The sequence below is a fragment of the Dromaius novaehollandiae genome, chromosome 15 (genome assembly GCF_036370855.1).
Source record: "Dromaius novaehollandiae isolate bDroNov1 chromosome 15, bDroNov1.hap1, whole genome shotgun sequence".
In the NCBI taxonomy this organism is placed as follows: Eukaryota; Metazoa; Chordata; class Aves; order Casuariiformes; family Dromaiidae; genus Dromaius; species Dromaius novaehollandiae.
The window spans coordinates 17,025,593-17,038,290 of NC_088112.1; the positions used below are offsets into that span (position 1 = coordinate 17,025,593).

At 53.1% G+C, this 12,698-nt stretch overlaps 1 protein-coding gene across 3 annotated transcripts in view; it reads left to right on the top strand.

Moving 5' to 3' along the window:
* FLT4 (fms related receptor tyrosine kinase 4) overlaps positions 1-12,698 on the top strand; it is a 61,344-nt gene that overhangs the window by 42,482 nt on the left and 6,164 nt on the right. For 2 of the 3 annotated variants that reach the window (XM_064521050.1, XM_064521051.1), the window contains exons 12-28: positions 572-680; positions 1,777-2,136; positions 2,386-2,532; positions 3,214-3,345; positions 3,687-3,793; positions 4,058-4,193; positions 5,022-5,126; positions 6,714-6,827; positions 7,065-7,153; positions 7,454-7,601; positions 8,434-8,528; positions 9,032-9,154; positions 9,613-9,724; positions 10,003-10,102; positions 10,408-10,513; positions 11,429-11,643; positions 12,423-12,543. In XM_064521050.1, the coding sequence (XP_064377120.1) occupies positions 572-680; positions 1,777-2,136; positions 2,386-2,532; positions 3,214-3,345; positions 3,687-3,793; positions 4,058-4,193; positions 5,022-5,126; positions 6,714-6,827; positions 7,065-7,153; positions 7,454-7,601; positions 8,434-8,528; positions 9,032-9,154; positions 9,613-9,724; positions 10,003-10,102; positions 10,408-10,513; positions 11,429-11,643; positions 12,423-12,543 (2,319 nt within the window). The remainder of the gene's footprint in view (positions 1-571; positions 681-1,776; positions 2,137-2,385; positions 2,533-3,213; positions 3,346-3,686; positions 3,794-4,057; positions 4,194-5,021; positions 5,127-6,713; positions 6,828-7,064; positions 7,154-7,453; positions 7,602-8,433; positions 8,529-9,031; positions 9,155-9,612; positions 9,725-10,002; positions 10,103-10,407; positions 10,514-11,428; positions 11,644-12,422; positions 12,544-12,698) is intronic. The other variant, XM_064521052.1, reaches the window with a different exon arrangement.

The following is a 12,698-nucleotide window of genomic DNA, read 5'->3' on the forward strand; positions in this document are numbered from 1 at the left end:
AACTCTGGGGGACACTGAGTGGCAGAGGGTGTCGGCATCAGGCACAGCTCTGCTCTGCAAGGCGGCGAGAGGCTCTGCTCGCATGTACCCCGTATCTGAGCAGAAGGAGGGAGAGGCAGGCTCTGAGTGCGGGTGCCGCGGGGGGCTCAGGGAGTCCAGCCCTGTGTCCTTTCCCTTTCTCCCCCCGGTTATGAGGCTTGGCAGGAGCTTAGCTGTCCCCTCAGCCCTGAATGATGTTCATGTAGCCCTTGCCGTGCTCAGGGACCGGAGAGTCTTAGCAAGCAGGTTGCTCCGGAAGCCCACGGAGAGGAATCCACACTGGCTGGGCTCTGTGAAAGGAGCAGAAATCACAAACAAAACCACGTTGCTGTTTCTAGAGCCAGCAGATGAGGCTCGAAATGCTCAAGGGGGTTGTTGACTAAGGGGCCATTTTCATAATCTTTCCTGGGTGCAGCTACCCTCTGGGGCAGGGCTCGCTGTGTGCTTTGCTGTCTGCCAGAGGGCAGCGACAGTCCTGCTTCTCTTCCCTCTCGCCTTTCTTAACTCCCTTCTGATGCTCTTCCCTCATCAGACAGTCAGCAAACTGGCCATCCAGGAGGCCAACGTCTCCGTCATGTACAAGTGCATCGCCTCTAATAAAGTGGGTCGAGATGAGCGACTGATCTACTTCTACGTGACCAGTAAGTACTGCAGAGGCCCCCTCCCTCTCTCTCCATCTAAACCTGTCGATCGTATCGTGCACTTTAAACGTGGCCCGGGGAGGCAGCAGGGCTGCCCCGGAGCTCTTCCAAGCCGCAGAAGCCCGGAGCCCTGGCAGCAAGCTGTGTGGGCAGGGGCTGGCAGGCAGGGCTGGTGCAGGCAGGGGCTGGCAGGCAGGGCTGGTGTGAGCCGGGGCTGCCTGGGCCTGGGCTCTGGAGAGCCCTAGCAAGGTCCTGCTGGCCCAGACAGCATCAGGGCTGGGGACATGCCTGGTCCAAGAGCATCCTCTAGTGGCACTGCCTGACCCGCTCCTAGGCAGGGTCCTGCTGGCCCTGGGCACTGCCCTCCCAGCAGGCCTCCAGGAGATTTTGGCACTGGGAGGATGGCCAGTTTGTAGAAACTGGAGCCCAGCAGAGCTGGCTGGAGTCATGGACCATATGGGGCCATGCTGCACGAGCTTTTTGCCACCAGGACCCTGCACCAGTAGGAGCCCATCCCTGTCCACTGAGGACGGGGAGCCTAGCAGGGGCACAGCAGGCTGCTTAGAGTCTGAGATATCTGAGGGCAGAGGCTTATCTTCGTGACTGTCTGCAGAGGCCCCAGCACCCTGGGCTCCTTGCCCTCATAGGTAATACCCATGCCGTCAGCAGACACCAGCCCTTCTGGAAGAAGATGAACATCCACAATTGCTGCTCCAGTAACGCTCTGCATGTGCAGTTGTCCAGCTCAGCTGTATGACTGCCTGTACATGCAAACGTGTGCACAGTTACTGATGGGAGAAATCCAGAACCCCACGTGTGAGCTAAGAACAAGAAACAGCCAAATTCAGACCCCCCAACCTTGTTTCATTTGCGACCCCATCTTAATTTGACCCTGGGACTTTAGCACATCCCCTAGCACCCCAGTGAGTGTGAGCTGGCAGTTGCTGGCAGTTTGCATGGGACAACTCTAGGATGGTTTTCTTTGCCCTGGCTAAAAATAGGGGGTTTCGGAAATCTGGGCTCAAGGAGACAATTTCATTCTGTCTGGCAGCTGAGCCTAGAAATTTCAGCCACATCTTCATTTTCTTCCTGAAAGCTATTCCAGATGGGTTTGAGATCGAATCCCAGCCCTCAGAAGAGCCCATAGAGGGGCAGGACCTACAGCTGAGCTGCAATGCAGACAACTACACTTATGAGAACCTGCAGTGGTATCGGCTGAACCTCTCCAAGCTCCATGATGAGGAGGGCAACCCCTTAGTGCTGGACTGCAAGAACGTCCACCACTACGCCACCAAAATGCAGGGGGAGCTGCGTTTCCAGCCGGACTCCAACGACGCGACTTTGCTGCTCACAATCCCCAACATCTCCCTAGGCGAGGAGGGAGACTACGTGTGCGAGGTGCAGAACCGGAAGACCCGGGAGAAGCACTGCCACAAGAAATACATCTCTGTGCAGGGTGAGGATCTGCAGGCGAGGCAGGGGTGATGGAGGAGAGGGGGGTGCTCTTGCTGCTGTCAGCTTCTCAAGCCATCCTCGAGGGAAGCCATACAAGCAAGCTAAAGTCAAGGTGGCAAAGGCAGGGCACCCACTTCCCAAGACACCCGCCAGCAGGGGTTAGAGACCCAAAGCTCCCTAGGAGCACAGCTGTTCTTCCAATCAATCAGTTTCCCATTTTCTCTTCCTCCTCTTCTTGTTGCTCCCCCAGCCCTGGAGATCCCCCGCCTCAAGCAGAACCTGACAGACATTTGGGTGAATGTCAGTGACTCCATAGAGATGCGCTGTAAGGTGGATGGCAACCATATTCCTGACATCAGCTGGTACAAAGATGAGAAGCTCGTGGAAGAAGTGTCAGGTACAGTGGGCTGGGGGGTGAATCAAAGGCACAGCTTCATGTCTGGAGGCTGGAGATGTGGATGCTGCTGGGTTCTGGGAGTTGCTGTGCCCTGGCAAAGGCACCCGTTCTCTGAGTTGGCTGAACTCTGGTTTTAATCATGTTCTGCCCTGGTTTGTTGCACTCTCCCTGGCCAAGTCCGTGCCCTAGGGGCTGGCCCAGCACTGTCTGTGCATCTGTGCATTCAGCTGGAGAGCAGAGATGCATCGTGCATCTTTTCACTCTCAGCCCAGTGCCTGGCATCTCTGCTCAGGCAGGCCCTAACCCGGATTCCATGAAAGCAACATGGGAAGGATCCGAAAGCACTGCCGAGGGGAAGGAGCAGGTCCTGGAGCTGAAGCAGTGCTTGACGCACCATCTGGATTACCTGAGCATGGTCCCCCATCCAGCAGTGTCTGCGAGGGAATCCCTCCCTCTGTGCACTGCCTGGGGAAGGCCTCTCCAGGGTAGCTCTGGGACCATCAGGCCACGGAGGAGAGTCTCTGCCAGCTCGTGCAGTTTCATTCCAGGCTCCCCGTAATCCGAAATTAACCAACCAAAAAAAGAGCCTTGTTTTAAGCCTGAACATGTCCAATGTACTAATGGACTAATTCCTTGTGAGAGACCCCTTCCACTGAGCCTGTAACCCTCCGTGCCTTACAGGGATCGACCTGGCAGACTTCAACCAGAAGCTGAGTATTCAGAGGGTGCGGGAGGAGGACGCTGGGCTCTACCTGTGCAGCGTCTGCAACGCTAAGGGCTGTGTGAACTCTTCAGCCAGCGTCTCTGTGGAAGGTACCAGCAGCCACAATACCCCTGGGGATGAAGCCCTTTGAGTAGGAGCGTGGCCAAAGTCCCACACCTCTTCCCTGTGACATCGGGCAGCGGGAGGGCAGTGACAGTCCCTGGGCCTCACTGGTGGCACAGTGCTGTTGCAGGAGGCTCTGAAGATAGTCTAGGGCATGTCTAGCTCTGGCAGTATCAGGCCACTCTGCTTTCCTCAGAGAGAGCCTGCTCTGTAGTACCCAGTGCAAGGGGAAACGCACCTCCCAGGTGTCCCCACACGTGAGGGATGGCTGAGGTGGGGCAGGGAACAGGCATCTCTCTGGGGCTGCAATTTTCCTCCCGTCCCACAGGCTCTGATGACAGGACCAACGTGGAGATTGTAATACTGATTGGGACTGGGGTCATCGCTGTTTTCTTCTGGATCCTCCTCATCCTCATCTTCTGTAACATCAAAAGGGTATGTGGCTGCCTTTGCCCCAGTGGCTTAGAGAAGGCTGGGGCAGCACCATTGCTGCAGTGGCCTCCCAGGGGCTGTGCGAGAGCATCCTCCAAGGGGAGGTTGTTGAGTGCTGCTCCAAATGCTCTCACAAGAGGGGACAGGGAATGGCCTTTGCTGGGAGAAGCAGGTCAAGGCAGGTAGAAGAACCAAATCCACTCTGAAAGTCTGCACCCAGTGCAAGGAAAGTATCTCTTCACCCTCTGTGCTTGCTGATTCCTGCAGCCCGCCCATGCAGACATCAAGACTGGCTACCTCTCCATCATCATGGACCCCGGCGAGGTGCCCTTGGAGGAGCAGTGCGAATACTTGCCCTACGATTCCAGCAAGTGGGAATTCCCACGAGACCGCCTTCGCCTAGGTGAGCTGGGGACTTGTCCCTGTTCTCTGCGTGCTGCAGCCAGGGCTTCCCACCCACCCTTCAAACCCTCCAGGTTTCTTGCATCCCTCTGTGTATTTGCTGCCTTCTCTCTGCTTCAAGCTTCCAGTCTTCTTCCCCAGACTGTCCCTGGAGCTCAGCTGTGCTTGGGTCTGAGTCTGACAACTCTGCCTGGTAAATGCAGGTCTGAGCCAACCGTAAGCCCCGACTCTCCTGGCGTACCCACGTGGGTATCACTGGGATCAGAAGACCTCTGGGCATGCATTAAAACACATCCTCGTGCTCTCTGTCAGTCTGGACTGGACAGATCAGATCAGCCCATAGCAGGTACCCCAAGTTCAGCAGCTACCATGCAGAAGCGAGGACCACGAATACATCCGTTACCCCACCTTGTGCCAAGACACCCACCTGCACCCCCTGCCCTTTGGGAGGGTTCAGAGGGCTGTGGACTACCTCTGAGGCCCAGAGCAGTGATGCTAGCCCTGGCTGTTCTGCTGCAAGGTGTTGCACTTACCTTTCCCACGCGCTCTGCTTGAGGGCGACAAACAGCCCCTCACCTCTGCAGACCGTTTCCTTCCTCCGCTTTGTCTGTGCCAGCTCTGTCCCAGTTCCTCCCCTTGGCCTTTCTCTTATTCTCACCAGTGGAGCAAGCAGCCACCTGGGAAGGGCACATGTTCCACTCCTTCCTCTTCCTTTATGACTCTTTTTCTTTCTTCTTCCCATGGTTTCCTGTTGGCTTTTTTGTTTTTTGTTCCATTCTCCTTGTCTTGCACCTGCCTGCCTTCACACTGCCTGTCTCCTTGCCCGTAGGTAAAGTCCTGGGTCACGGTGCCTTTGGGAAGGTGGTGGAAGCATCAGCGTTTGGGATCAATAAAAGCAACAGCTGTGAGACTGTAGCAGTCAAAATGCTGAAAGGTATGTGGACATGGAAGCAGGATATACAGCCCATGCAGACAGCAAAAGATGAGGCATCTGCCCTGGAATATCCACCTTGCCGATACCTGTCTCTTGCAGAAAAAAAAAAAATCCAGGGCCTTAATGAATCTTATCTCCCACAAGCACTCCTGTGTGCTCCTGCCTGAGCCAGCCCTCAGCCAAAGGGAGAGGAGCTGGAGCCAGCTTTTTAATGTATGACTTCTTGGCCCCTGACACAGTTGGTCCTCTTGGCCTCTTCTCAGGGATGCTTTAGCCCCAGTCAGCTGCACTGGGAGGCAAGCGGCAGAGCAGACAGGAGGGCTCACAGCCAGGCTTTCAAGGGAATTTAGCTGTCTGTAAAGGCAGAGAGCAGGATCTTTCTCAGAGGGAGAACAAGAATGCAGAGCCCCACTTTGGCAGGTCACTGAGGGAGGTGCTGCTTCTAATCACCTCCTTTTGAATGTGCCCGTCTTTCATGTTTATGGGCCAGGTTCAGAGCTGGCTGAGGAAGTAGGTTGCCGTTCTTGAACTCAGGAGGGCTAAAGTGTCTTTGCACCCAAAGCGTGCTCATTCCAGAATTGAGGTCTTAAGCTCTTATGGCCATGCTTCCAAACTGACATCCAGAACATCATCCCTTAATTTGGCACTCAATAAAATGTCAAAGCAGTCCTTGGCCAGCAGCAACTTGTGTGTGGAAACTGAGTTGTGGCTCATCTCAGCAGCATTTGCTATTGCAGGTGCACACACAATCTGTGCAGCAGTTGCGGAGGGAAGCCTGGCTATGCAAGGTTGTTCTACAGTCCTTTGAGGAATGGCTTTTACCTGGCCCATCAGCTGTAGTTGAAGAAGGTGTTTCTCTCCCTCAGACTAAATTTGCAAACTCTGAAGTATGGTGAAATGCATAGGGAACATGCAGAGAAATATGTAAAAGGCACATAAAAATGGAGAATGCACCCTGAGGGTAAAACAGTCACAGGGCAACACCAGGCAGTCTCACAGACGGAATACCTACGGAGGAGCAAATGTTGGTGCGAGTTAGGCACTTAGAGAGAAAACGTAGTGTAGAGAGCTGGCAGGGGCACAGTGCTGTGCGTTTCATGTGGGAGAGGAATTAGAAAAAGACCTTCTGTGTTTGAGCTGAGACAGTTCCTATCTTCAGTCATGATCAAAAGACTCAGATGCGTTCTGTTTCTGATTTTCCTTCAAATGGTTTTGTGGCTCATTATCTCTGTTTGGAGGCCAAAAGGCCGGAGATTCAAACGTGTGCAGCTGTATGTCAGCCTCAAGTGATCTTTTCCATGCACAACTACCACAAGCAAAAGTTTGTTGGGCAGATTGTGTTCCCCTTTGCTTCAGGTCCCTGCAGCCACAGGGAGCACCCCACGTGTTACAGTCGGGATCATGGGAGCTCCAGTCAAGGCCCTGACATTTCATAAGGACACATGTAATAGCCAAGGCTTCAGGGTCACACCCTGCCCGGAGAGAATCGCATTAACACCGTTACAGTGTGTGCTAAGAGAAGAAAGGTGGCGAGGGGGAGTGAAAAAGCTGTGAGGAGGAGTCATGACCTGGTCTGTGTGTTTCCAGAGGGAGCTACCGCAAGTGAGCACAAGGCGCTGATGTCAGAGCTGAAGATCCTCATTCACATCGGGAACCACCTCAACGTGGTGAATTTGCTGGGCGCCTGCACCAAACCCAACGGTAAATATCCCAGGGCAAGGGGCTACGCCTGCTCATGAAGATCAGTGCTCCTCCCCACACCATTTTGCTGGCTCTGTGTGTGACCACAGGGATACGTGTGGATGTTATTGATGTGTCTGTGTACACTTCGGGGCGGATGCCATGGCTCAGCAGGACTGCATCAAGCATAAGTCTGGTCAGCTTCTGACCACTCCAAGCCCTTACCTCTTCCTCTGATCCTTGTTTTCTTCTCGTCAGGTCCACTAATGGTTATCGTTGAGTTCTGCAAGTATGGAAACCTCTCCAACTACCTGCGGACCAAGAGGGAGGGATTCAGTCCTTATAGGGTAGGTAGCCTCCTTTGCCCCTGGGGACCTGCCCCATGGTTAGGGAAGGAAGAAGGTGTGTGGCTTGGAACGTAATCTGTAAATGGCACAAAGATATCCTCTGTCTAGCAGCAGGTCAGCTCCACACGGTGATGTTGGTTCACGTGAAACATTAGGGAAATAATTTCTTTCTGCAGTGGGTGATAGGTGCTTCCAGGCCAGGATTACAGTCTAAGAGCAAGACAAGACTGTTTAGCTCATGAATGCAGGGGTTATACTGTGTTTTGCCTGCTGAGGTTTTTGTCTTGGTCTCCTTGCCAGGAGAAGTCACCCAGGCTGCGCATTCAGGTTCAGTCCATCGTGGAGGCAGTGCGAGCAGACAGGAGGAGTCGTTCTGGGACCAGCGACAGCGCTATCTTCAACCGCCTTCTGATGCACAAGAGCCAGACAGCACAGCCAATCCAGGAAGGTAACACCCTGGCCTTGGCAGCAGCTCCTCCTCCAGCCCGCTGAACAACCGCCAGACTCAGCTAGCTGTGGGGACCGAGTAGGGCATGAGTGGGCAGCTGGGACCCTGCCACAGCGCTGATCACTCCATTGTTGCATGGCAGCTCCCTCAACAGGGCTATTATATTCATCTGTTGTCTCTTGTAATAGATTCAGTGTCAGTTCTCTGGGGCTGGGACTGACCTTTTATTACAGCATGTCCTGCATATGCAGAGGTCTAATATGGCAGAGTCTCCAGATGCATCATGCCACAGCCTGTGGACAGTGTTCACGAATGTGGTCCCTCCAAAAACCAGCTTTGCCTTTTAACCTTGGTCGGTGTGGGTGCCAGTGCTGGGTACGCCCTTCGAGAAGGGTGGAGACCAGCTGGTGAAAGCATAGCAATGACTAGAAGGATCATGAGAGATCTAGAAACCCTAGAAGGGAGGATTAAATTACTGTGGATTGTTAGCCTAAAGGGAGGGGGAACAAGGAATGGGTCCTCCCTGAGGCAGAAGGTGAATGAGCTGACCTTAAAGCCCCTTCCAGCCCTGCTCCCTATGACTCTGTCTGACTGTGAAATGTGTTGGAGGCTTGAGTCGTCCTCCTCACACATAAGCAGCTTCTTCCATGTGCTTTCTGCCGCCAGAACAGCCATCAGAAAGTCCTTGAGGGGAGCTGGTACTCTGGTTAGCACCAGGGAGTAGCTGTATCCCACCAAGGGACTAGCTGTGTCCCACAGTCCTGGAGAGAGGCAAGGAGGACAAAAAACAATTTGCTGTCTAACAATTTTCTTTTCTTGTGCTCCTGGACAGTGGATGATTTGTGGCAAAGTCCCTTGACTATGGAAGACCTGATTTGCTACAGCTTCCAGGTAGCACGCGGCATGGAGTTCCTGGCATCCCGAAAGGTGAGTCGACCCTTTCCCTCGCTCCTCTGCTTGTGTGCCCACCTGACCAGAGGAAGCTTGGTGTGGGCTGTCAGTGCAACTGCAGAGCCTCAGAGCGCACATGTACATGTGTACAGACATACATGGTAGCAAGTCTCTCTGCCTGGCTGTTTCCCATCTCTAGTATTGCTATGTGTACTTCATGGCTACTGATTATTGCCACAAAACCCTGCACACTAGGGAACTGCTTATGGCCATTTTAGAGGTGACACACAGAGGGATTCAGTGATCTGCCTCACATCGCTCAGGAAGTCTGTGGCAAGACAAAGACAGAAACTCCGTTCTCCTGCTCTTCATCCCCCTACTTAATTATCTCCCATTTTGATTTTTATCTTTAGCTCCTTCCCTCCTCCATCATTCCTCCATAACAGTTCAGGTTCACAAGGAGAGGAGAGCGCTCTGCACTTTCTGATAGTGGTTCCTGTCCCTCTGACTTTGCCCCTTTCCTCTTTGTGTGCCCTCAGTGCATCCACAGAGATCTGGCTGCTCGCAATATCCTGCTGTCAGAGAACAATGTGGTAAAGATCTGTGACTTCGGCCTGGCCCGGGACATCTACAAGGACCCTGACTATGTCAGGAAAGGCAGCGTGAGTGCCATCTCCTCAAACCCTGTATAGATTAGGCCTCTGATGAGTGTTCATGAACTATCCTGGGGCTAGAATAGGCTGAGAAAAAGATGATGGAAAGGGATGGGTGGAACCGCTTGTGTGGCTGGGACCAGGGGCTGTTGGGACGGATGTGTGGTCCTCCTCCAGGACGTGGCTTCTGTCTCCTTCCTGCTGCTCCTCGACCCATCATTAGCTCACTCTTTATTCTGTTTCCTCTTTCTTCCCTTGTTCATCTCTATTCCCTCTATTTTGATGACCATCCCTTAGCATCTCAGTCCCTCCCACTGGCCTAACCAAACATCCTTTTCTCCATGGAGGGAGGAGTGGAGCAGGACTGTTGGGTCCAGTTCCTTGCCTCCCTCCTGTGGCTACCAGCAGCTCTGCCCTAGGCTGTGTCCCCTGACCGAACACCTGTGCCTTGCCTTTTCCTCCCACAGGCTCGTCTCCCACTGAAGTGGATGGCTCCAGAGAGCATCTTCGACAAGGTCTACACTACCCAGAGCGACGTCTGGTCCTTTGGAGTCCTCCTCTGGGAAATCTTCTCACTAGGTGAGTGCTAACGAAGGCCACACACTGCCAGGGAAGGCAAGACCTCTATTCCCATGTAGCAGCTCGGTGAGCGAGTCTGCCTTCTCCCAGAAACCAGGTGGTGGGAGTCAGGCATGTGGAGGCGGTCTCCTCCCTGCTGCGGCAGAGGGGCCTGTCTCCAGCAGCACCCAGGACCCGGGCTGCATCTCCTGACATTTTGGCAGTCTCAGGGGAGGGGCTGGTTTCTGATGGTGCACCTCACCCTCCCTCCCCCTTCACCCCTTTCGGACCTCCTTTAGGGGCGTCTCCATACCCTGGAGTCCAGATCAATGAGGAGTTCTGCCAGCGGCTCAAAGACGGTACCAGGATGAGAGCCCCGGAGTACGCCACAGCAGAAATGTGAGTCTGAAACCTCCCAGGTCCCAGTATAAGTCAGGGCAAGCTCTGCTGTTGGATGGAAAGACCTTTCAGCCAGGGTGGGGGACAAGCCAGCACTTCCTTCACATATTCTCCAGGCAGCTGCCTGCAGGGCAAGTCACATGGGTTCAAATCCAGGTCCAGGCTATCTAGAAACATGGCCAATATGCTAGGTGCCAAGGTTTCCTTCGCAGCATAGGTCCCAGTGGGTGCTGCATGGGTGAGAGCTGCAGAGTGGATGAGGGGGGTGGGTTCTGTGCCATACAACCATCATCTCTTCTTGACAGTTACCGTATCATGCTGAGCTGCTGGCACGGGGATCCCAAGGAGAGACCAACTTTCTCTGACCTGGTGGAGATACTGGGGAACCTGCTTCAGGAAAACGTCCAACAGGTGAAAACCTCTCTGTGCCCCCTGCTCAGCTCCAGACAGCTCTTTCTTCCCATGCTGCTAGCTTCCCTACTGTGCCCTCCTCTGACTCACAAGCTGATTCATGCCTTGGTGTAGGCCAGGGGATAATGCAAGGCTTCAGGAATCGGAGATGTCCATGCCCCAGTGGTACTGGAGAGACCATTTCTGCAGGAGCCCTTTTACTGCTTCCTAATATAGCTGCACTGTTTGCAGGGCGGTGCCCTCTCAGTCGTCATTCCAGTATTTCCATCTTAATCCCCAGATGACCATCTGAAATTTTTCAGCTGACTCAAGGTCCTGGCACTCCTGCCTCCCTTATGCCCGCATAATGAAAACCAGGACTTCACCAGGCTTGCTGAAACTCTATCTTCAGATCTAAATGTCAGGGCCATGTGAACCAAACTGTTCTGTTACAGGCAGTCAGATATACAGATTTCTCTGAAAATGTTACTAATTACTGTCACATGGTAACTGACCAGCACTTCGAACAGCAGTGAGCGTGCTGCTCTGATTTTGACTTTTTCTTAGTGTTCTGATTTAGAAGATGACAGCTAAATGCTTAAATATCAGTAGTGTCCCGTCCTTTCCCCCTGATTTTAACCTTTCAGCACTGGAGCCCAGCACGGGCACAGCCAAGCCACAGTGGCGTGCCTCTGGAGCACAGCACTCCGTCCGCGTAGCATGACACTAACACAAGAGGCACACGCAGGTTAGCGGGGGAAGCTGGAGAACTGTACGTGCTGTAGGACTGAGTTGTTTTCCTGTTCACACACACCTCCATGCACCTGCAATACTTACAGCCTCTTAATGCACAGGGCACTGAAATCTCCAGGTAGATATTTTGTCCTAGAGGAAGAGAAGACATGTAATAAGAATATTCCTCCCTGTTTCTGACAGCTTCTGTTTGCAGAGTCCTTTCCTGTGGGAAAGGCCTTCCCTTCTTGTAAAGCCACTCACTCTTCCTCCTACCAGGAAGGAAAGGATTACATCCCGCTGAACGACTCTCACAGCTCGGAAGATGATGGTTTCTCCCAGGTGCCTTCCTCTGTCCAGCAAAATTCAGATGAAGAGGATTTTGACCTAAGGATACGCTGCCACAGTCTAGCAGCAAGGTGAATCCCCTCTGGAAAGGGCAGAGAGAGCCCAGCAGGCAGCCAGTAAGGGTGCCTGAGGGATATGGGGAGAAACCAGTAGTGAGAGCTGGGACAAATCCCAGGTGATCAGGTCCAAGCCAAGCATTTATGCCATAGTTTAGTGCTTTTATTCACTTTCCTTTGCTGATAAGCAAGAGCCCCTGACGTCTGAGCCTGACAGTCCTCCTGCTGCCTCCAGCTGCACAGCCAGAGCATCACATCCCACTAAAGGCATCGCAGCCCATTAGGCAGATGAGGAAAGAATGTGTCAGCTGAGTCTCTGTCCTTCTGCTAGAGCAAGGGCTTTACCTTGTCTGTTCCTAAACAACCCAAACAATTAGGCCTAGGCTTCTAGTCTCCCGAGAGCTGTGACACAGTGTGATGTTTGGGATCTGTAAGACATTACTCACCTTTTTAATTTGGGTAACTGGATGCCAGCAGTACAGCAGATTTCTTGCTCTACATTTACCCTGACACAGCCAGGAGCGTGTCAAAAGCCCTATCTGTGGGTAAGCAGAGAGATAATTAGCCCAGATTCTATCGGGAAATTTGTTTGAGTGCTTCCCACTGCAGAAGGGGTATGGGGACAAGAGGCCTAAAATGACCCCATTCCACTCCCAAAACCCATCTTGTGGATCATGCACATCCCTGCATACATCAGTTACTGTGAGGGAAGGATGGGTTCAGCTCCTGTTCGTTCCAGACTCTAGGCACTGCCTCTACTGGTTTTACTGAATACGGTGCATTTCTGTTGGTAGATATTACAACTGCGTCTCATTCCCTGGTTGTTTGACGGGAGGAAATCAGATCAGGTGTCCGTCCAGGATAAAGACATTTGAAGAGTTTCCCATGACACACACAATGTACAAGGCGCACCCGGTGAGTAGCGGCTGAGTGGGACTGAGTAGGGGACAAAGAAATGTTCAGTTGTTTCCTGGCACCTAACTGTTAAGACTGTAGAAGGAAAACCATTCCTATCAAATGTCAGTCTGTCCGTGTCATTCCTGTTCAGTCCTGTCCAGTCCTGTGCACAT